Genomic DNA, 24,480 nt, shown 5'->3' on the forward strand with positions numbered 1-24,480 from the left:
TCATTCAGTCCTGTCATAATTTAGGCTTGTTATTCATCTTCTCTTGCACATGATTACTATCCCTTCCCCCTGCTTGAACAAGCAGGACAATGGCAACTTAAATTAGGCTTCTAGAAAATGTCAAGCATGAAAAGCTTTTCATAAGCAGTTTGTGTGCCAGTGTTTGCTTCGTACACATCTCCTGCGAGTGAAATTACATACTATAAGAACTGTAGTACTCTAGTGTTCCATGTCAATATTAAGACAAATATTTGAAATTTATTTTTATACAGTCATAAATGCATATTTACTGATGTTGGGGAGCTACAAAACTTGTTTCAATTCATTTAGTCCAAAATTCTGAAGTGTTCATTTAAATAGAATTTCTTAGCATTCTTCTGGAAACCATAAAACTGATAATATATTTTTCACTGAAACAGAATGCATAATATATCAGTTTTGCATTAAGCAAGAGATGCAAAATCTGAATAGCTATAAAGCTATCCATATAGTCAACATTTTGACAATACACATGATGCATTTCAACAGTGCGCATACAGTAAAACTGACACTTGCAAATATATTTTATTTACTGCACTCAGGGATCGCTATCCTTCATATTTGCAATACACATTCACACTGTCTCCCCAGGGGCTGTCACCAGTGCAGTTAATCCAGTCAGTGCCCCACTTCCAGTCTAAATCTGAGCAACCCTCAAAGAGAGGACAGTCAAGTATGAGCTGCAAGTTGGATGCACTGTCCTCGTGGGCAACTGCAGCCTTTCATAAACCTGGGACACCATCTGCCGCCCTGGCTCCCAGAACTGCTACTGACCCTTTAAAACACTACATGATTATTATTGTAACGTTCGATACATCTCCTCTTTCTATACGAATAGTTAAATTATCTACAGCTCTGCTGAATGTAATTACTCTGCAGCACTTGGCAGAACAAATATGCACATATTGCTTCGGCTTCTTCACTCTGAAATACTCTGCGCGAAGTGTGAAGGAGTGAAGAATACTCCTTCCATCTTGCAAACAGCTTGCTTTCAAGACAGATTTTTCTCCAGTTCCTGAAGCCTGGTCTCCTGCTTCTGGTCTTCCATTCTCTCCCAAGTACAGCACTTAACTAAAGGTGCCAGTTGGTCTCTAGGAGGTCCTCCCTGCAATTCTACTTTTAAAATAACAAACCACCACCACCACCCCCCGCAAAAAAACCAACCAAACAAAAAAAACCACCCAACACCCAAACATCTCATTTGGGAAAACTGGTTCCTCCCAGCAGTTCCAAACCACTGGCTAATGGCACCTAAGCCCTGCCAAATACCAGGGTTTGACACACTGTCCGTTCTTAGATCCGAGCTCATCAATGCACCTTGGCTTTGTGATACTGACAGCCAGTAAGTAACAGAAAACACATTTCAAACATATTCCACTGGTCCAAACCATAACAATTCTTTCCACAAGCTTTCAGTCACATTAAAAGTTCATTAATCCAAACGTACTTCATATGCTATACCAACCCTTCAGCTTACTACACAAATGCTATTCACTAGCTGATCCGACACTCCAGTTCAATCCACTCCTAAGCATAGGGAAAAGTCAAGTAGAAACAACCCTGGATATTTAATCTTTTAGACCTTTTCAGAACTTTTTAACAGCCAACTATGTACTACCCATCCAAATCGATCAATGCATCAACTGCCTAATCCTTTGGATACGCAAGGTTTCAAATTTATTGTTTTGACTAAAAAGCTTGTGAAGATGTACACTGTTCTTATAGAGTTGCTATAGCAACTTTTCATTTTTCACATTACCATGGTTTGAAAAGTTTACATCCCCTGCAATTAAAAGAACTGACGTCTTGAGATAGCTAGCATACCAGCTGCATACTTTATGAACCTCTCTGTTCACTAAATTAGAATTGCAAGGGCCAGCAAAAAAAAAAAAAACACAAAAAAAACCAAATCAAAAAACAAAAAACCCTAAACAACAATCCTTGAATACAGGCAACAGACTATTCTACTTTATTAAGCCAGCTGTGACAGTCAAAGCATACAAATATGATGTAACATGGAGCATTAGATATAATTACTGTCCACGTACTCGGATCTCCTGCTCTCAGACCTTCTTGCTTGGATTCACTTTTTTTTCCTAACATAAGTCTGACTGTTTTCTCTCCCCCATGTTCACGCACCCCTTCATACACATTATATTGCTCTTTAAATCAACAGCCCACCCAGCCCCAACATTACTCTAAAGCATACACACACACACAATGGAACTGTATAAGCAAGTGTGCAGGTGTTTGCTTTATCACAGCTCATACTTATTAATGCATCCAGACAATGTAGTCCAGAAAACAAAGTTCAGAAATGCAATGAGCCAGGAACAACTTTGATGTTGTTTGGGTAAATAGCACAAGCATGTTCCCATAACAAAGTCCTTCAGTGACTGCCTTCACTTCTGCTCAATGATTTTCCCAAGTAGCAGCCAGTCCTTAGTTTAATTGCATACCTCCTCTCGACTAAGCTTACAAATTGTAAGCATTCAAGCAGCCTTGGAAGAGCCAGTAAATACAGCAGCTCAACAGGCCAAACAATTCTGTAGACGAGAGAGTTCAAAGAGAAGTGAAAATAAATTTCCATGCAGGGTACTGAAGCCATTTTAACTTGGCTTGGTATTTTTTAACCAAAAAATTTAACAGGAAGAGATCCTTTAAACGGGCAACCAGCAAATGCAGAAGTATGTAACAGCTACAGCTTGCTGGAGCAAATTATGCAATAACAAGCTACAAAGGTTTTACACAGTTCAACGAAACTGTGGGAAGCTTTGAAATATACCCATCAAGGGCTTTAAATGAAAACTTGAGATGTAATCAGCTGTCAAAAACATACATGAGAACTCCTTGATTAATTTTGCATTAGGTTGTTGTAGGATTGTTTTTAAGGATGTAGTGAAGTGATATTTATACTCCTTATTTTAGCTGCCTCACTGGTAAGTGCAAAATCTGACAAGTGATGTCAAACATTTTAAGTGTCATGTGCTCCAATACTAACTTCCTTCCATAAATCATTTATTAACATAACATTATTGTAACATCATCATAATAAACGTAAGTGTTATTAAGGTATTAGTAGTATAATAAACTATTGAGAAAGAATAAGCTATTTTGACTGCACAACATTCATAATCCCCATGGTTTACTTAAATATATTATCATTAAATAAAATTGGTATTTGTAAAGTCTTAACATCCTACGTCTTATAGGAACCATGATCTCATAACTGTGAATATCCCAGAAGAGAGGTAACAAAGGAAAGGGCGACAGGAAAATACAGCAGAGGTCACAAGTGGCAATGAGAGGGTAGGTACGTATTATTTACTCATTAACTCTTTCAACATAAGTGCTAAGGGGCACCAGATAAAAATAGTTTTGTAGCCAGGTTCAAAATTAACATCAGGATGTAGCTATTCATTCAAAGGGTAGTTGAACTGCCTAAGTCCTTGCCACAGTACACTGTGGATGCTGGAAGTTTACATGGAAGCTCAAGGAATAAAACAATCACTGAACATTCCTAAACAAAAAGAAACTCAGGAAGTCCCTGAACTGCAAGCGTCAGAACTTCATGGAAACATCAACGTACATTAGTCCTGCTTTTAGGCCCTCTCCCAGGTAAATTCTCTTCTGACAGGTGCAGTTTTGGGCTGCCCCAGTATGGCTGTCCATACGGCTTTACATTCCCCAGATTCTGATCACAGCATGCAAGAAGGCATGTTCTGACAATAACCACAGGCTTTAAAACAGGTTTTGACTTTGCGTATCACTCAACCACACAGAGAGAACAAGTCATATTTGATTACAATTTCTAAGGTCTACAATAAAATGGCTTTTTAACCCATTTTAATGTAAAATTTAATGAAAGTTAACAGCAATGCCATGCAACCATTAGAGTAAAACAAAGATCAGAAAGATGCCAACTCAAGCCACATTCCTCCAAGTTTGCTGTGACTTGCAATGCAATTTAGGCAACAAACTTGTTTAGAAGGAAGGGTAAGACAACTATGTACAAAACAGGCTTTATAGCTTCTTGCCTTACAGGAATGATGAATGGTTTACATACTGCTCAGTTCTCAAAAAGTTAACATCTCAAATTTTATCACACACCTTGTCTCTTCAACACTTATCTCTGCCAGCAATTTTTTTTTTTTTTAAGTTATTAAGAGCAAGGAATTTCCTCAATTACAAAGCTGCAACTGTTCTTTTTCTTCTTAAAGGAAAAATATTTAAAAAAAATAAATTAAGGGTTTATACTCTCCATGGATTTGACAATATTTTTTTGAATGTACCAAGAAACACATTGCTGCTATCAAGTGCAACTGCAGGTGACCTCAGTGCACAAGAGCATCAAACCCAGTTTTGTTTATTAAACATTTCTTGGTTCAGACTGTGTTCACATCCTAACAGCCACAGCACTGCCGACAGTGAAGAATTCCTGAGGCTACAAACAGTCTAGCTTTCAACAAAGCATGAGATACCGCGATTAAGGCTACATACGTAAGCACTGCCAAAACTTCAATGGCAAAAAGAAAAGAAACAAGTGGGGATTTTTTTTCTATTAAGAAGTCTTTTATCTAACTCGCAGCCAGCACCCTTCACGAAGTGTGAGCTTTACAAACCTGGCTTCTGAGCAGAGCACTTGGAGAGCGATCATGAGTAAACCATTCACCGCTTTTCCACTTTTTTGCTACGTCAGGCAGGCAATATAAATGAGTCACAGTGTTCTTCTAAAGCCTCTGCTCCTGAAGCAGTTCACAGGGCTTTTTTCCTCCCCACACCAATGTTACTGAAAAATCTGAGGCCACGTTAAATTAGCAGCAGCGTCACGAGAACTTCAGCTAATGCTAGTTGCAGTTTTGTTTGGTCTCTGGGATCGCCTAGGAGACTTCAACTAGAGAGGCAGCGAGAGAGACGAAAGTTGCTTCCTTTTCAACGGGCTTTAAGGCTGACCCGACACTGCGAAGGTTTCCTAGCTGGTGGCCTTCATTTAAAAACAAAACCCAAACAACAGAAAACCACAACCAACGCATTTCCCCAAAGCCTTGAGGAAGCAACGCTCGCTCTCCTCCGTGGTCTTTAAACCACTCGGTGAAGACTCCGGCGGCGCAGAGCTGCTGCTCTAACTTTTTAAGGTGGCCACGAACGGGCCAAGCAAGCAGCTACCCACCCAGCCGCAGCCCGGCCGGCCCTAGGCGAGCCCCTCACCGCCGGGGGGCTGCTCCCGCCTGCCCGGCGCGGCCCGCCCCGCCTCGGGAGCGGCCCGCTCGCCCCCCCGGGCTCTGCCCCTCACCCCAACAGGTGCCACCAAACACCCCCCGGCCCCAAGCTCGGGCCGAGCCCCGGCAGGACGGCAAGCCACCACCCGGCTGGGTCTGCCGCCCGAGAAGGAAGAGACACGCAGAAACTTCGACGCCTCACCGGGGTAGCGCAGCCCTCCGACGCTCTCCTCATGCTGGGCCATGCCCAACCCGCCCCACAGCTGCTGCTGCTGCGGAACTAGGAGGCGGCTGGTGGCTGCGGCGGGCGGTCCATGTCGCTCTCCGGTCCCTGCGGAGGAGCGGCGGGTTCAGCGGAGGTGAGGCGGCGCAGCCCCCGCCCGTCGGGCGCCCTCTCCGCGCGGCGCAGGGCCTCCCATGGCGCCCGCCCCCGCGGCGGGCACGGCACGGTTCGGCGCACACCTGGCTGCGGGCGCAGCGGCGGGCTCTGCCGGCGAGACAGGTGCCGGGCTCCTCCCGGGACGCTCCGGTCCCCGCAGCTGGGCCTCCTCCCGCCCCGCCGCCGCTCCCCCTCCCGAGCGCGGCGCTGAGAAACGCCGCCCGCCGGGGAAGGAAACGCCTGCGCGGCGGGGGGCGGGGAGGCACGCGGGGGGGCGGCCGCTGGGCGCCATTTTGAATCGCCTCAGCGCGCCCGAGGTGGGGGCCAGCGGTGAGAGCGGGTTGTGCGCGCCCGGCTTAGCCGCGGCGGAGGCGGTGGGGTAGCTCCGGGGAGCGGAGGGGGTTTCAGAACGGTGGGCTTTAACTGAGGGCGCTCCTTCAGAGGAGTTCCGCGCCCCGCGCTGGGGTGGGGGGGGCGCTCTCTCGTTACCGGGCGGTTGCAGCCCGTCCTGCGTTACCGCTAGCGGCAGCGCGAGCGGCCGAGCTGTGCCGGGACGGCCGGGCCTGCGCGCTGGCGGCCTCCGGGGGAAGCGAGTCTGCGGCGGGACTCCCCTTATGTTCCTGGCTGCATTTAAGAGGAAAACAAAATTTGGTGGTTTTTTGCAGGTTTGGACTGTGGAAGGTCTGAGGTGTCAAGTGAAGGTGCATCCAGAGCTCTGTGGAACTGACCTGTAATGCCAAAAGTGGAAGCTCTAGGATGGCAATTGCTATTCGAGCATGTTTGATTTATCTTTCAATTCTCTTATGTTTGCCTGCCATCTCAAAGTGCTCCCTTTTGGCATTTGCTTACTCAGCTTATCCTGCACACCCCTTCTTCTCTCCACCCTGACACTGAAATCAAAGGAGTTACGAGCAATCAATACCTTGCAGGAGCAGAGCTCTCATGTTTCCTTATCATCTTTGAAACTCATTCTTGCTTTTTTCTGCAAAGGTCATATGCGTTTTGCACCTAGACTCAGTGATCATGTCTCTAGAATGGGTTAAAGATGAAGATAAAGTTGTCCCCTATCTTAACTGAGGATGCAAGTACTAGCCTCTCATTACCTCACGCCACTTACGTCTACCCTGAAGCTGGAAGTGTGAGTGCAGCAAATGCAGAAATATCTGAACTTGGGTTAATGTAATAAGTTCAATATCAAGATGAGCAGAACCATGATTATTTAAGCTTTGATGTGGGCCAGTTTCACTTGAATAAACTGCAAGAGGCTGAGGTAAACTTCTACGGAAGTACTTGCCACTATGACCCCATTGACACCAGTTCCATGCTATGAAGATTAGAATTAGGTCATTATCAAGATGAGAACTGGGCACTGAAAACCTACCATCAACCCAAAATTATACCTCTGCAGATACTTTCTGTGACTGGGTCAGAGACTGATAAATTTCAGTGCTTATTCTGCTGGATTTCTAAGATGGGTATCAACATAATTAAGATTGGCACTAATTTCTCCATATCTTTCTTTGAAAATCACTGCTACCTCTGCAAGACAGCTTGCATATTGCTATTAAAAGAAGGTAAATAAAAGCAAAACAGCTTTGAAGCACTATAAACTTGTTTATATGCAAGAGACATACTATTTTGGAGCATATACTGTCACTAACTCCTTTTTCAGTATTAATTAAAAATAAAATTCACAATAAAATTAACAATAAAATTCTTACTGTTCTTTGCACTGAAGAAACGCAGAACAACCAGGTTCCCAATGTGCTAGGCAAGGTAAAAATACCAGGGTCAGCCTCAAAATGTTTACAGAAAATCAACGTAAAAAAAAATATTCTTTATTGCATGTGAATGACTGTATAACTCATGGAAAAGGGTAAATAGCATTTCTGGTTGTTGTGAGCTATTGGCAAAAGTTGACTTTTTGCATTAGCAGTTAGCATCCTCCATCCGAGATACCGTAGTTTCTGTCTGCAGGTATCGTGTATTATTATTCCTCTGTATTGGTAAAAGCTGAAGGGCTGACATTATGTGACTAAATACAGCGTCACACCATTAGCTCTCATGGAAGCGTGGCATGTCCCAATTATTAAAAGGAAACAGAACAGGTACTACCAGGTACGGGAAGTATAAATGCATAACTAAGTACAAAGGGAACCTTTAGTGCCTTTGGTTTTCAGCTGTGCAAAATTTAAAGTTCATCCAGAAGGGCATGCTGAGAAATCAAGTCTTCCTGTTTTAATAGATGGGTTGTAAGCAAATCCTCAAAAGCATAATAAGAAGTTAGTTGTGGCACTTACTCAGCGTGGTTATCATCAGTGCTCTGCCACTGATTCAGAGTTGGGTAAACCTGTAAAATACTTAATTTTGTAAAAATTCTTGGGACAAAATCCTGATGTTTTGTTCAAGAGTGTCTTGCCTGTGGCTGTTGTGTAGAAATGAAGAACTACATAGAGCAGCCTCAAATTGGCAACTGATGTTCACCTAGTGTGCAAAAAACATCTACGTGGTCTAATAATAGATCAGTGCTAGAGAATTTAATTTTTTGAAAACATTCAATTCAAAAGCCCTGTCATACAAACTCATATTCATTCCAGCAGAATTTGATACTCCAGTTTTATGGTTACTCTGCAAAAAAGCCTGAAGGGTTTGTGCTCTGTTCTGTGTCACTGATTTCTCCAAAATACACGACATATTGGAAAAGTATGCAAAGTAATAGTCCTTCCTTTGTTCCTTTCGAACAAGGTAGAGTTAAGGAACAGAAACGAAAGCTTCCCTCATGCTTCTTATGCCTGTAGATGTGGGAAATCATTCTCCCCTTAGGCTTTTAGTTCTGTTTTGAAGCTTCGGCAATTTTGCAATTGATACAACTTTTAATTTAAATTTTTTTAAGAACTAGATGGGAACATCTAGATTGAATTTTAATTCGTCAGAAGCCAAGTATGATGCAAGCAGCTTTCAGAGACAGCCAAACTGAGCTTCATTCAGTCGGCTGTGCAGCTCCCTATCCACCTTGAGGTCAGTAATTCGCTGTCATAAACTAGAAGACATTTCAATATAATATTTTTTTCTCTAGTTAACCGAATATTTGCATATTGTGAAGATACAACTGTTGCACATCATTGAATACTAGCTGATCAACAGCTCCTTCCATTTCCCATCACTGTCATTTAAGGTAGTTCTAGCTCACACAAGCAAGAGTGCAAGTGTACCAAGTGTAGCAAGTGATGGATAATCTCTGTTACCGCCTTGAGATACAGAGATGTTATCTCTGTAGTCATGCCAAGAGACAGAAAAGTTCTCTCTTGAAGGTGTTAGAACAGAGATGAGACATTGATCTTTTTCCTCCTTGCTTTACAGAATTACTTGTATGTATGATAAAGTAACTAATGCATGTTTTATAGATATGGCACAGAAAATTAATAAATTCAGGTTTCTACTGACTTGTAACAATGAGCAGGGTGATGATTTGATCAAAAATATCAATACCTCACAAGCAAATGGTGGGTTTTGACAAATGGAGAATACTATGCTTTCCTACTTCAAATTAATAATTAATTTTGTTCTCACAAAACTAATATTTGCCTGCTTTTTGCACATCTGTATTTGATAGCAGGCCATTTCCAGCACAGCCACCATCTGCGTGGGCATTCCTACTAGCAGCGGAATGTCTGTGCACCAAACCATTTTAATAGGTTTGGGATGAATCGGGAACAGCTGGAGAACGTGCCATTTAATTCTCCCAAAAGGCTGCCTCCTCCTGTAGGAACGTAAACCTGATAAAGGATGAGGGCAGTGAAGCCAGGTCTATAACTACCATTACTGTTAACCTTTCTGTTACCACTGGGTAAGAATAGACTTACATGGTTTAAAGTTCCCCTCCATGAGACAGCAAGAAAATGAAGAGCAGGAAAAGCAGGGGAAGATAGTGCGAGACTTTCCAGCGCCTTTGAATTGGTATTACCGAAACATGATGTGTGTGACTGGAATGTTTCTATTGCTGTCTACAAGCTGCTTAGGAAAGACAAAATGAGTAATAAGATGTGAAGGAGTAAGACTATACAAACTAAAAATACTGCTTCTTTTATTAATATCTCAGAATTGCAGAATCTTAAGTGCCCATAAATAATTGCTAACAAAGTCTCCACAGTACTTCTCTTATGGATCTTAACTCATCACTAAGTCATACCAGAGAAGGAAATAAGGTTTTTATTATGCACAGCTGCATAATGAAAAGTTGCGATGTGATAGCAGATTTATTCTCTTAAGCAAGCACAATTTAAATTACATTTCCAAAAGCAAATAGATTAATCTGGTAACACAAAAGGCATTGCACCCAACATGTGGTAACTTTCTATTGGAACTCGTTAGGAAAAAAAAGAAGTACTGGACTAAAAATTAGTTGTTGTCTAGAACTAGTAATGATGAATGAAACCAAGTAACATTAAATTTGGGCAGATAACAGACCCAATTAATATGTCTCTATGGATCTGCAGTGCTTCAAAGAATTTAATATTTTTGTATTGAATAAAATTGTAGGAAAAAGGGACGAAAAATATTTTAAAAGCATGAATGACAATTGAGACTTCTTGAAGAAGACTTTGTTGTGAAATAGATAAGGGTTCCAGAGTCAAAAGATGATGGGCTAAAACCCCATCTCAAAGTGAAGACAATTAAAAGCCAAACATCAATACAAAAACTAGAAATTATGAAATGTAAAAAAAAAGTAAGAGAAAAAGGGAAAAAATCCTACCGAAAGGGTATTAGGAACAAAAAGCATGCTAACAGTCCTTAACATTCATTATTGCATGAATAAAGTAACTGTGCAAAAAAGAAAAATTCAATACCAATTTCTGTCCTGTACCTGGAAGGGATCAGGGTGGCCCACCATAGCAGGTAGGGATTAATGAGGCAAATTACTCTTTGGACAATGGGCGTAAACCACACACAAGTTGTACTTTTTTCAAACACAAGTTTGGGATCAATAAAAGAAAAACTACACAAGTTTTAATGTCCCATAGGCAACCTAATGGTTCTTTTTTCTCTGTAAACTATGAATCAATTTAATAGCCCTTCTGGATATAAGCTCTTCCTGTATGGAAAACAAGATTCAGAGAAATCTGGAGATCACTTAGTTCCTCGTTTTTCCCTGAGGCAGGATGTACATATACATACTTACATAATTTCTGACATGTTTGTCTAATTTGTTCCTCAAAATCTCTAATGGTGGAAGTGGCATCCTTTTTTTAGGCAGTCTGTTCTAGTGCTAATGTATTTGCTTTCAGTACTGCTGCTGTACTGTAGTGCCGGCTGTTCGCTCGGGCATTTCCCTGGCTACAAACAAGAAAAGCACTGAAATGAATATGAAAATATACTCATCTATACTTTTTAATAGGCTTGATTGTTTAGGTTGATTTTAGAAGAAATTCAAGAATTTGAGACTGTTCAGTTCTGTGATACAGGGAGAGTTGCTACATCTCACTGTGTCTCCATTTCTTGTAGCGAGTAAAATAAAGTCTACACAGAAATGAGGGGCAGTTAAGCCTTCTTCATTAACTATTTCTAAAATCTTTATGTGAAAAGCAATTGTAGCAATATTATAGCTGTTACTGTTGTTAATAAAAGTGACCCTGCCTTGTAGTGACAGGGAAAGGACGACTTACTATGGCTTTTGCACCTCCTCATGTTCTGGGATTAACTGGGCTCTACAGTTGCAAATACATTACAGTAACAGATACAGTTAGTTCTTCCAGAAGCACTTGCCCTACAGGAAGACCGTCAGGTAGGAGAAGGCCGTGTACATGGAAGTCTTTCATCTCAGTCTCTGTCCTCGGAGCATTCTTTATAGGTGAAGCTATACACGACAATGAAGTAGGGCAGGGAAACCAGTATTTTGCCACCCAGTCACTTTTTCTCGGCAGCATGCTGACCCACTGCCAGCTCAGTCAGCTTTGTTTTTTCTTTTAATCCCATCATCATCATATTGGAGCACTGAAGTACCTCAAAATTTATAAGCACTTGCATATTATAATACATTTTAAGAGCAACCTGAACACTGGAAAAGGGATCTTACTGTAGAAAGCTAAAATGTATTAAGTTTCATTTGTCCCAAACCTCTGGAGCCTTGCTGCTACAAGTTTCATTTGTCCCAAACCGCTGGAGCCTTGTTGCTACTAGTTTCACAAGTCATAAAATAAAATAATATGAGATGCTGCATGTGAAAGGTAGATGATGAATTCATTGGGGATAATACTTCAATATACTGGTCCTGGCAGGAAAAGAACAAGTTACTGTCACGGAATCCTGGCAAGACTGGCTCTCCAGGAGCCGCAGTACCTTTCCATGTATTCACTGCGGACAGCACTCCCATGAAGGCACGGTTTGACATGCATTTAAAGCCTGCCCTACCACTGACAGATGCAATTGCTGCCAAGGACTATGCAGTGGTTTTTGCATGATAGAAGCATTGTTTACATTGGAAACTAATTCTTTAGGATATATGGAGTTAATAATTCAGATACGACAATTGAAAGGCCTGGCTGATCAAATTTAATTCTTTTGTCAAGCATCTCCAATAAACACAATGAAAATACACTCCTTCTGCTGTATTTAAGAAATAATTAAAAATAATTTATGCCTTTGAAAGTTTAAAGCATGGTAGATACTAATGAACAAAAGTATTCAGGACCTTACAGAGCAACTATTTTCCATTATTTCCCAAGTGTGTACTTATGTGTTGTTTTCATTGCACTTCTAATTCAGGGCAGTTGCAATCATTCGACATGGAATCCCAAGTCATTGTGGCTGTAGACTTACAGCAACATGATGCCCATCTCCACCAAGCTGAATGTAAGCTGTTCAAAACTGGGTATGTCTTTTCGCCTTTTTATAAGAGGAGGTCTGGCCATGGGGTTAGGAGTATGTATTTTCTCGTCACAGATGCAGTTTTTCTAAAAGTAGAAGTGAGATACTGACCATTTCAATGGCTGAGTACAAGTTGAAAGCAGAACTAAAGTCTGCTAATTTAGATCCCATACTATATAAATGTTCTTTGATATGTCAGAGAGGGTCTGGGTTTTAATTTTTTTTTTTTTGAAAGACGTCTCGTGTTCTCTAAACATGAAGTTGTCATTACAACTTAATTTTTGGAATGAGATTGTGACATTTTCTGTAGAAATAACTGAAGTGGGGACTAAGCTTATTTTGTTTTCTTGTCTTTTTTTTTTTTTAAGAACATACATAGTGTATTTAATTTTCCTGCATTGTATTGAAAAAGAATAAAAAAATAGATTAAAAAATTATAGCAATGAAAGGACTCCCAAATTAGATACCTCATGCTCTCTCTCCAGAACGTTTAATTCTTAACTGTCATGTTATATCTAAGTTATATATGTTAGACAAAGAAAATGAAGACACACACACACCATCCAATTGTCCTTTTATATTTTTATTCGGTGTTAAGTAACTCCACAAGAAAACAAAATCAGTTACTCTGGTGTACGTGAAATCAGAACAATACAACCACTTGAAGCAAAAAGTAGAAACAAATTTCAGCCCAGGAATGGAAAACTGATACTTCAGTGCTATGGATATGCAATGCGCTTCATACCACAGTGCGGTTCAGCGTACGCCAACCTTTAATGCTTTTGTTGTTGTTGTTGTGTGTGTGTTTCTATCCATACAGAAAAACGAAAAACCACACTTCCAACTCTCACTGAAAGCTTTAGAGCTTTAGCCATTAAACTATGAAAACAAGTAAAGACAATTTGTTATTGCCCAAGCTCAATACACGATTTTATTTTCCCCAAAGGTGCTGGAATTATTACATGCCACAATGTAACTATAAGCAACACCTTTGTTGGTTTTGAGCCCTTTCTTACCAAAGAAGCAGCTCTAGCCAGAATTAACTGAGCTGAAGTTTGTGTTTGAAATATGTCCATTTGGTCATTTCTTGTTCTCGAATGAAGTTCTATTCCATTCTTCACTGTAGTGATTTGAAGAATTTGTGTGTAAAGTTCTTTTTTACTTTCATGTTACAGTTAACTAGTTCTCAGTGCAGGTGCTAAACAACCTCTCAAGGAAGCTCCAGAAGAAAGTAAAATATATAAAAATCTATCCAAAGTCTGCAAATAAATTAAGGAAAGAAACTGTAAAGTGTCAAAAGATTTGTTGTATGAATACAAACCCTAAAACATAGTCTAAGAGGAGGACCAAAAGAAAGTCCCTGGGTAAGGACAAACCAAGCCAATTTTAAGTAAGGATCTCAACAAAGCATTGCCCAAAGAATGGCATGGTTTTCCAACCACGTATTTCAATTCCTACATTATCAATTGAATAAAGGCAACAAAACCCAGTTACTCAGAAAACCTTTCTAGCACAGAACATACTTCAAAGGCAGTTCAGCTCACATTTCGAACAGCTGTAGTTCTCATGAGGTTTATTGCCTGTCAAAATTGATGGTTAAGCTTTTCAAGTCAGTATTGGACTTTCTGCACTTCCTGATGTTACAGACATGCTGCTATTGTATAGACTAGTTAGTGCTTGTTGTTTTTTAAACTATGAGTTGGTAAAAACTTAGAACGTTTAGTTTTGCAAATATTGCTCCTCCTGGCTTACACATTTTGCATAATGTGTTAAAAGCACAAGGAGTTGATAGTCTTGTACAGATGCAACTTGACAATGTATTGACTTTCTAAGTTAACAAAACTTAAAAGCAAGTCACATAAAGCAACAATCACTACTGCAATCACACATGTATGTTGTAAGTCATCACCTTCCCTACCCCCACCCACCACACACGTAACTTGCCCCACACATTCTCTCAGAAACACAAAATGAACTACGAGATTTACTAAATTACAGCCACAACAGCAGCTAACTGCAGCAGCCACAGGATTTCTTTCAAGTGAAGCACTGACCCTTTGCATTTAAAACATTGAACGCTCTGAGCATTTTAGATAGTTTCAGTCATTCAGGCTCAAGTTCAGTACAGGATGCTTTTGCAGGTTACATGAATGCCATCATCTGCAACAAGACAACATTCTCATTACTCGTTACAAAATTCACAACAATCCACACATCACCCCAGTGGTTTGTTATTTTTGGTGTTACTTTTTGAACATCTGCCCCACATTGGCAAGTTGCTAAAAAGGACAAAAAAAAAGAAAAAAAAGGAAAAAAAACCCCACATTGCCTCCATACCTACAAATAATCCTTGGCTTCTCCAGTTAGCAAAAATACAAACCATGGTATCCTCAGTGTTGGTTTGCGGGAGGGGGGAATCATAGGATAGAAAACACAGTTTCTGTAAGTCTCTAAAGCACAACCCTGTTGTTCCTACTTCAAAGTTATGAGATTTACTGAATGAAGACTGGACAAGTCATTCATGCTTTTCTCCTGCATTCAGAAAGGCACTGATAGATTACAGTGTTAAGTATTTATCTCCCAGTTCTTAAAGAACAAAGCCTAATGTGCAGAAAGCTGAAGTCTCTGAATAGCAGAAGTAGTTGTAGACACTGCGATGCTAAGAAGATAGTAATAGTGGTCGGGCTACAGTTACGAATGAAAATAACTGCAATTAAGATGCAAAAAAGCAGTGGTACTACTAAGACAAGCACATGCACATCCATTCTTGATTTGACAACACAATCTAGTCTAGTTCAAATAGCCAAGAATTTAACAGGTTTTTTTTGGGGAAAAAAAAAATCTTCAACAGGACAGCTGTGTCCTCATCTATAAAATAAGCAAGAAGAGAAAGATAAATACACATCTGAATCCATTAACTGAAGAGGAAACTCAAGTTGTTGTTTTAGAGCTACAGACCCTCAAGAAGGATAGTTTTCCATCTCATGTTACTTTTAAACCATCTGTTCTACTCTGCAGTTTTTATAGTTGAGTTCGAGAAAAAAGCTCCTCCTCACACGGATCAGCCCATTCACTTCCACCTTCTGAAGCTGTGTCTTCAGAGCTGGAGCTATCACTGGAGTAGATCTTCTTCCTGAAGCCATTTGGTTTTGCCTCAGCATTTATATCATCTGCACATCTTGCTTCATAAACAGAAGAAACCTAAGGATTTAAACTGACAGTGTTGATGGGGAACAATAAAAAACATGCTTGCTTTTTTCTGAGCTGGGAGGTTATATAGTTTTGTAGTTGTTCAAGAGAGATGTCACGATTACAGGGCAAGTCCTCCACTTCCCTGACTTAGTCCACTATGTAGAAAGGACAGCAGAACAGCAGGGAAAAAAGGTGGGGCCTTTATTATTTTTTCCTATTCCTTCATTTTAGCATTTGCACAAAAGAGCAAGAGAATCAAAAGTGAACGCAGGTAGAATGCAGCGTGATCACAGGTCATGTTAGAAAATGACTGTAAAAGTTATCTCCAAAATTTGGTAGTAAGTATTAAATACCAAGAAAACACAGCACAGATCTGACTGAACTTCAAAAGCAAAACCAATATATTTTCGGCTGAATTGGTAAAGCTATAGCAAGCATGTCACAGCGTCAATTTAAGTGCTATCATCACTATGAAGTTTAAAAGTGTATCAGTAAGTGTATGAGTACATTAAGATTTCCCCTACAGCAAAAAATCAGGTTTTTGTTCATAAGCAGGACAGAATTCAGCATACATTATGTTTACGCCTTTATTTACTGGTCCCTTCTGCCTTCACAGGGCACATCAGCCCACTCTACGCTTACTGACATTAGAAGTTGATGAAGAAAAGATGCATGTTTAACCCACACGACAAGCAAAAGCCAAGTGTTCCCAAAGGAAACGGAGTTTGCTTAGCTACTTGAAGTACAACCCTTTGTACAAAGGGCTATACTCCCCGAAGTACAACACTAAGGAGTTTTCAGAAGAACGCTCAAGACACAGAAGAGATTAAAACACAAAGTAAGGAAATAAATGCTTTTGAAGGTTTTCATAGGAATTTCATTTGAGGCCAGACTGAAAACTGTCATGAAAGGTTATAAAATGACCCTTATAAAATAAACAAAAAACCTCCTCCCCCAAACCGAAGACACACTTACCATATTAAAATCTAAAAGATGTTCATCATCATTGGATATTTCCTTTACATCTGCAAATTCTCCTACACCATTCTCTCCCTTGGCATTTGTGTAACACTCTTACATTGTGTTTGTGGGGGTATTTCAGAGGAAAAAGAAGAAAAAACAGAATTGAGGAACACTGTTATTTACAGTTAGCCAAAATGAAAGCATCTAGAGAAGTATTCTTGAAATTCACACTCTAAGCCATGTAAACTCTGTGCTTGTGGGGGATTTTATAGTTTGACATCCTTAAAGAGATAAGCATAATACCTTATGGAAGCTTCATCAAATCTTACCTGGATAACCAAATAATAATAAAAAGAAGCTACTTAATGAAAACATCTAAAGTTGTGAGCTACAAAGAGCAAGAATTACTTTTTTATTGTAAATGGTTCAGTACATTTTTCAGTTCTGATACTGCACAGTGTTTTAGATCATTCCTCTTTCTATACCCATACAAAATATACTGCAACAGCAGCCTGATCCTGACTGAAGCTCAAAAAAACCCAAAAGAAGTTGATGTGAATGGCTGTAGTTTCTACTTACCAGAGTAAACTTCCATATAGAATATAAACATATATCAATATATATGGGTCACATGCATCAATATCCATATATAAAAAATACCCATACAGAAAACTGGATACTGCTAATGATTTGTGACAGAATAACATTAGCTCTGAGCATAAAGTTCTAGTTTTGTTAAACTTAGTCTAAAAGTGGAAATCCTGGAACTATTCTACTTCACAGAAATTCTGCCACTGTATCAAGCAGGTTCTGGACTCCACAGTATTTCGTACTGTATATGCTGCCTTCCTCTGACAAAGTCAGGTGGTGAAACACTGCGGTTACACAGGTTCACCAGCGGAGGTCAGCAAAAAGATGACACAACTCACTCACAGCAATTCCAGGATTACTGTGTAAAATACATACTCAGGAGTGTGAATCACTACATCTGCCAGTACACCAATAACACCTCTGCAATTATCACTGTGGGGAAAAAAAACACATTACAAAAGGACACTAAATATCTCTACTTTGTAAATACTGAGTTTTCTTCTAATATCAGAGGTTCTGTGACCAGTCCAGGAGGCAAATCAAAGTCCTGGAGGCATCAATCTATTCTCTTTCACTGTGCAAACACTCTTCTATAGTTGGGAGTGAAGTAAGTTAAGATGTTCTTGAAAGTAACCCAAACTGTCCTAAACACCACAGTAAGGGCATTTAGGCACCAAGAACACTGTTTATCGGTTGCACTTTAAGGTGTACTCCAAAAATAGTTCAGTAATAATTACTGGCTAATCTACTTGCAGATTATTAAGGAACCAGGTCTCTGATCAAAAGTTTCTTGCACTGAGCCTCTACCAACAGAAAGCATCAGATAGCCTGTCAATTCGGCATACAGAATGTTCTTATTTAGCTTCTTGTCAAGCACGGGAACAGGCTGCCCAGGGAAGTGGTTGAGTCGCCATCCCTGGAGGTATTTAAAAGACGTGTAGATGTGGTGCTGAGGGACATGGTTTAGTGGTGGTCTTGGCAGTGTTAGGTTAACGGTTGGACTTGATGATCTTAAAGGTCTTTTCCAACCTAAACAGTTCTATGGTTCTATGATTCTTGCCTCTCCCCAGAAAAGGTAAATTGGTATGCAGGCAAAAAAAAGCAGTCTGGATTCTTGCCTGTCCCCTGAAAACCTGAGCTTGGGCCAGCTGTCAGATGCTACAAATTCTTGGGAGGCAACAGCAAGTGCTGGAAGCACACCTGCTTCCGCTTGCGAGCAGCCTGCCTACCAAGACTGGACTTACCCTCTGTGTGGGACAGAAAAATTCCCAGATTGTCACTGTGAAAGGAGTGGCCAAGAGACAAATCCCTCTCCTTCCCATCTTGAGAGAAATTCCACACATTCACTGAATAACTGGCATGTTATTTATGCAAACCCATAAAAGGTAATTATCATGTTTTCACATTCTTATAAAATCAGCTACCTAATAAGTATTTTTCAGGTTGAAACATATTCAAAAATGTAGTGAAGTATTTCCAGAGTCAGAGATTAATATTCTATTTATTTAACTCCAAGCTCTGGAATTAAGTAAATTTGCATAAGAGTTAAGACTATTTTAAAAGCACTTTTGTTTAAAAACTATTTAGAAGCATGCTAGAGATCTATTACAAATGTAACTGAAGCATCCCAGTTCTCTCTCAGGTAAGAGAATTTATTGTGGAAGTTTACTGTTGTTTTTTTTTTTAAAATACAGATGGTAGTTCCAATCCATCTGCAACAATTCAAATCCATAAGAAAGAGCATTTCATTCTAGCACAGGTGCAACAGCAAGTCAGTTCAAACAGGCATGGCTTCTTACCTTCACACTGTGATGCAGGAAAAAGGGGAGAATAGAGCGCCTTTTCCCACCAGCATTGCTTTTCCTGGCTGCCACTCATTCTCTGCAGATTAGTATTCAATATAGGAAAGTGTTTAGACAATAATCACACTTCGTTATGCCATAAATAATATACTTACATGTAAAGGAGGAAACTCTGGTATTACAACCAATTTGCTAGGTCTTATAGGTCACATTGTTCAATTTCTAATACTAAGGGGAAAGGACTGTCAAACTACAATAGAACATCCATTATCTGAACTCTTATACTCAGTATGAACTCCATGCAGGGGCTCATACTTTGCCGATAGAGAGTTGTACAAATCCAGAACAAAAAGATAAATTGCAGCCCTACACTGTACAATCTAAGTACAAAACAAGAGAGATCAGATAGCCACCCAAGAGATGAAAATACAACGAAACAACATTAGTCAACACGACAAATAGTTCAGTGTAAAAGAAAACAGAAAAGAAAGCAAACAAAAAGTGGCAAAATTTAATGTTTAAAGTCTGGAAGGGTGAATTAGCAGTACCATTACCATCAATGGGATAACGTAAAATTAAACTAGAGAATTAATGTGTCAACATGAGGAAAAACTGGTTATGAGGATGATTAATAATTTGTCTTTATGCCAAAAATAATCTCAATCTACTCACTAAAAATGCCTAAATACTCCCCCCCCCCCCCCCGCCATTTTAATGCTAATTTAAATTTACCAGAGCCCTTTCCTTGTAAAATTAATGGACATGGCTAAAATACCAAAGGCTTGTCACAACAGATGTGTCCCTAGTTTTATGACTGCATCTGTGGTGACCCCATTAACCTTCAAAAGCTGATGCTGGCTTTTAACATCCCCTAGAGATATTAGATAGAATGATTCAAAAACAAACTATAGTGCAACTAGCTACTAAAAAACATTAACAAATGAGCATCGACACTGAGTTTCTATCCAGCTTCCTCCTCTGTAAACCTGAGAACGTTTAAGGATGGAAAATGTTAACGTCGCCTTTTTTTCCTCTTTTGTAGAACGACAAACCTACAGAACCTAAACTTACAAATGCTTAAGTAATAAAGTGAAGTCCCTCTCAAACCAAATAAGCAGCTCAAGAGTGTTGTATTCAGAAGCGTCTGCCAGATCAAACTTTTTTCCCCAAGAAATTCTGCTATAATGAATACTGAAATTATCCATGCTGGTTTCCTCTTGTAACACCAAGGAATAGTCCTTTTGGAACCACCCTCCAAAAGCTCAAACAGCAACTCCAGGTTTAACTAGAAAGTTAAACCATAGTTTAAAAAAAAGAAAAAAGAAACAAAGAAAAAAAAATAGAAAGCTCAAGGGTATTTGAAGCAGGACTTCATAAGAAATATGTGCATTTACAAAGAAATTCCATCATGGAAGCCTCACTCTGCTGTTGACTACAGATAGAGGCATCTAAACTCCACAGACACAATGCTTTATTAACTTCAAAGTTTCCCACATCGCTGGTGTCACACCTGCACTCATATCTGCACACACGATAAGCTGGATGAACCATAGCGGGTTACAAGCAAAGCCAGCTTGAGTCTGACAGGGTATAACAAGCTACAGAGGTCTTGCTTCCCGGGCTAAGTCATCATCAGAGCCTACATCATATCTGCTTCAGGATGGCTCAGTGACTGAACTGATTCTGGCTGCAAGCTGCCTCGGCTCCCATGTCCTTCCATCACTGCCTCAATACCAGAAGAGTTAGAGAAAGCCAGAGACACATCTTCTGGCTGCATGCAGAAGGAGCCCAGCAGGGCTTCAGTCTGAGCTCAGACCTGGCCCTCTTGCCCCCACACTGACCCTTGTGGAATGACCTGTGTTACTTCCAAACCAGCATTAAGGTCAGATGTGTAAAGCAAAAGGACAGATATAAAGACGTGGTATCCATACTACAGCCATTTGGGGGTTTTGTTTGGGAGGTGATGGGGGACACGAGCTGACATCCATTTTATACATTCACTGAAGAAAACCATTTTCTCCTACAGTTGCTTAGGTGTTTACTACAATTGTACAGTCTCTCATCATGAAAATTTCTGAAAATTAAAGAAGTACCCTTAATTAGCAAGTAAGAAACACCAACTCCAGAATAGTTCCATGACTCTACCTTCCTTTCCAAACTGCATTTTCAGTTTATGCCACCTCCTCCTCTCACACATACTCACATGCACTTCCAGTATTTTATGAAAAGTTTTAATAAATTTCCCAGCTACCCATCTAAATAGCTATTATTCTCAATTGTACTAGGATTAGAAATTGCAAGTCTTTCCTCTCTGAAACTATTAATATTTATTTTACTTAAACTATTCATATTTATTTTACTTTATTCTTAAGTACAGCTCAAAGACAAGGCAAAACCAACTGCAATGCTGTTGCACTCTAGTCTTGCTGCAGGTCTGACAGAAGACTGATGGGTTTCCTTCCTTGTTTTACAGCTAGACATATGGTAACTGAGGCTTCTCTTAGAGCTTCTCGTTGAGGATATGTAAAATCACTTGAGGACTTTAGCATTCACTAGCACAAACACTATGGTAATGTTACAGTTATGAAAGATTCTCCTCCCCCCAAGTCCTGGCAGATTTCAGTCACAATTGTCTGCGAATTTTCAGTAGATTCAGGTCAGAATTGTGTAGTTACACGCAAAAACTAAAACTTCAATTCTACTTCTGTCCCCCTCTCATCTGTCCCCTACTGAGAGTTAAGCCAACAGCAGAAAAAAATAATTTTAATGTTTGCTATTGTTTGTATAAGAGTTTGAAAGAGTAAAATAGTTTCAAAACTTTAAATAGCATTTATGTTTTTCATTGGTATCTAGCTCACATCTGCTCCTTCCGACATCATTTTATGTCTGTTTTCTCAAATGAACCTTCCTAAGAACTTCATACAACAGCAGGGCTGCCCACTTAGGTCTTTTATCCAAAATCTCAACTGAAACCTCTGGTATACAAAAGAACAACCATTCTTTGCAAACATCAGTACAAATACTTTCTAAAGGAATAAAAGCAAGTATTGGTTTTTTTCAACTAAAAATTCTAGTGCTGCTTCAAAGATCAAATTACAGTGAAACGACTCTGTAATCTAGCTGGAGTAAAGTAGCTAACATGAAGGAGAGATTTTGTGAGCTTAAGTGGATAATGACCATTTTAAACAGCGTATTCGATCTCCAGCATCACGATGGAATAGCAATTCAGTGTTTTGTTAAGGACACAATTGAAAAAAGGGAAAACAAGCAGAGAAGTGAAAGATTGTTTCCTGCACCATGAATGCCATTTCCTACTGCTGATGAGATTTTTCCTCACCTCTTCCACTCACACACATATTTGAAATAAAGCAGCCAAGGAAGATTCCTGTTCTACACAGTTCTATTGTATTGCTGCTTTCTTTGCAAAACTGCTACGGAGAGCAATACGTATTCATTAGCTGATGAAGCTGTATTGCGAGAATGCAGCAGAATATCATCTTATATTGATCTGGGGACAAGGACAAGCTGCTTCAGTGAACACACTTCAGACTGTGGAGCTGGGCCTACCAGAACGAAGGCCCAGGAGGAGCATTTTACTCTTTTGCTTGCTTTGGTTGTGTAAATTGTTCTATACTCACTACAGCAAGGGACATATCCAACACCACGGTTTTCAACTGTGACCAGTAGGCGGCCCAATAAACAGCCCATTTGAGTGGGACTGTTGGTTTGCTGACATAAGATAAAATTTAACTGTAGTTTCTGTATGACAGGATACTAAGCCAACTTTTAGGAACATCTTTGACAGGGGCATTTAGGCAGGTGAGGAAACAGTGACTACCAAAGTTGGGAAAGACCAGCTCTAGAAGTATGAAAGCAGAATTCAAGAAAAAAAGACCCATTCATATGATAAAATGATAAACCTGGTACTGTCACATCCATAATATGAGGTTCTATTACCCAAATGATAAATGTGCAGATAGAAAAGCCAAGGAACAAAAGGTAGGAGAAATATGGAGGGGGCAGGGAGGGGGGGTTCCTCCCCCCTCTCCTTATGTATACAGAGGTAGTAAAAGGCAAGTTCATATTGAGAAATAAAATAAAAAAAACAAACCCCACAATATTTATTTATATTTAGTTTTATATATATATTAAAAATTCCTCCTCAGGTAAGAGCTTGATTGCTCATACAAGTAGCTCATTAAGAAATTATTCTTTCTTCTTGGCAGAGAATAACAGATAGTTTTATTTTGCAACCTCAAATAAATTTCTTAGAGAGCATTTATGAATATGCAACACATTTTTTTCTCCAACAAGTACTGGTATAGGATGTGCTTAAGAACTTAAATCTTATTTTATCAACAATCTGCACACGGGGAAATATTAGTATGATTTTTTTTGCTGTTCCTTAACTAACTATTTTCTATGGAGGTAGCAATCATTCTTCTTGATTTCCTTGCTTCCATCACAAGTCTTTCCCTAAAGTTACAGACAAAAAGTCCACAGCAAGTTCATATGGCAGATTAATCATTTGCTAGTTAGAAAAGTTACATTGTCCAGAACTTTATTCTTCAAGCAAAATATATGCAAAGCATCTTCTCAGAGTCTACAGTTTTAAGTACCATCTGCCTGAAGGTCTTGAAAAAAAAGGCACTTCCAGTATTTTATGAAAAGTTTTAAGGCATCTTTCTATGCTTTTCAGGATAGACTATTTGGGATGCCTAAGAAAAGGCATCTTTCTATGGCTTTCAGGACAGACTATTTGGACTTTAGATACTAATTTGAAAACGCCAGCATTGAATATTTCTACACTTTCAGAATGCATGCTGACACGGATTGGGGCAGTGACAAGAGTTTTGCAGAATCTGAACAGAATAAACACTAAAGCCTCATTAGGATCTGAATATTATCTGAAGTGTTATGACTGACAGTTTCATAACCAATTGTAGAAAAAGTAAAAGTCATATTAATCTGTAAGTACAAATTTCCTTGAACCTGTTCTGCAACCCCTTACTATCAGAAGGAATACAAGAAACACATGAATAATTAATAAAATAGAAGTCAAATAAAATAAAAAATAAAAGAAGAAAATAGAAGAAGATATAGAAGAAGATAATAAAAGAAGAAGAAAATAGAAGTCAAATAAAATAAAATAAAAATAAAATAAAATAGAAGTCAAAGCAGCAATGAACCCATTGAGTCCCATTCCAAAAGATCAGATCCTAATTTTAGTTCATCAGCTACCCCAGGGAAGATATATCCGGCTCAAGAAGCTAGTCAAAAATGAACCAGGGGAGCCCAGTCTAGACTTTATATTCTTAAAACCTATTTGGAAGTCACTTAATTCTCAAATTTCCCTGCAATATATGTGTAAGGGACCCTATGAGATCATCTAGTTTCTACTCTTGCACAAAGCCGGAATCAACTACAATGC

At 39.5% G+C, this 24,480-nt stretch overlaps 2 protein-coding genes and 1 long non-coding RNA gene across 10 annotated transcripts in view; 1 reads left to right on the forward strand and 2 right to left on the reverse strand.

Annotated features, from left to right (window-relative positions):
* Nucleotides 1-5,854, reverse strand: part of TBC1D14 (TBC1 domain family member 14) — a 75,561-nt gene extending 69,707 nt beyond the window's left edge. Inside the window, exon 1 of one of the 2 annotated variants that reach the window (XM_072861900.1) lies at nt 5,461-5,854. In XM_072861900.1, the coding sequence (XP_072718001.1) occupies nt 5,461-5,503 (43 nt within the window). In that variant the 5' untranslated portion in view covers nt 5,504-5,854. The remainder of the gene's footprint in view (nt 1-5,460) is intronic. The other variant, XM_072861901.1, reaches the window with a different exon arrangement.
* An 84-nt stretch (nt 5,855-5,938) lies between these two features.
* On the forward strand, nt 5,939-21,914 carry LOC140652465 (uncharacterized). 2 transcript variants are annotated; one of them, XR_012042819.1, is made up of 4 exons: nt 5,939-5,967; nt 12,400-12,505; nt 16,310-16,531; nt 20,092-21,914. It is a non-coding gene; the product is annotated as an uncharacterized lncRNA (long non-coding RNA). The 2 variants fall into 2 exon arrangements; XR_012042818.1 differs by lacking the exon at nt 20,092-21,914 and having other exon boundaries at nt 16,310-18,841.
* Nucleotides 13,075-24,480, reverse strand: part of KIAA0232 (KIAA0232 ortholog) — a 73,560-nt gene continuing 62,154 nt past the window's right edge. For 4 of the 6 annotated variants that reach the window (XM_072863281.1, XM_072863283.1, XM_072863278.1 and 1 more), the window contains 4 exons: nt 19,047-19,128; nt 16,669-16,766; nt 15,558-15,702; nt 13,075-14,661 (listed from right to left, as the gene is read on the reverse strand). In XM_072863281.1, the coding sequence (XP_072719382.1) occupies nt 14,621-14,661; nt 15,558-15,702; nt 16,669-16,766; nt 19,047-19,128 (366 nt within the window). In that variant the 3' untranslated portion in view covers nt 13,075-14,620. Of the gene's footprint in view, nt 15,703-16,668; nt 16,767-19,046; nt 19,129-24,480 lie in introns of all 6 variants that reach the window. The other 2 variants (XR_012042817.1, XM_072863280.1) reach the window with 2 other exon arrangements.

The sequence above is a fragment of the Ciconia boyciana genome, chromosome 5 (assembly GCF_034638445.1).
Source record: "Ciconia boyciana chromosome 5, ASM3463844v1, whole genome shotgun sequence".
In the NCBI taxonomy this organism is placed as follows: Eukaryota; Metazoa; Chordata; class Aves; order Ciconiiformes; family Ciconiidae; genus Ciconia; species Ciconia boyciana.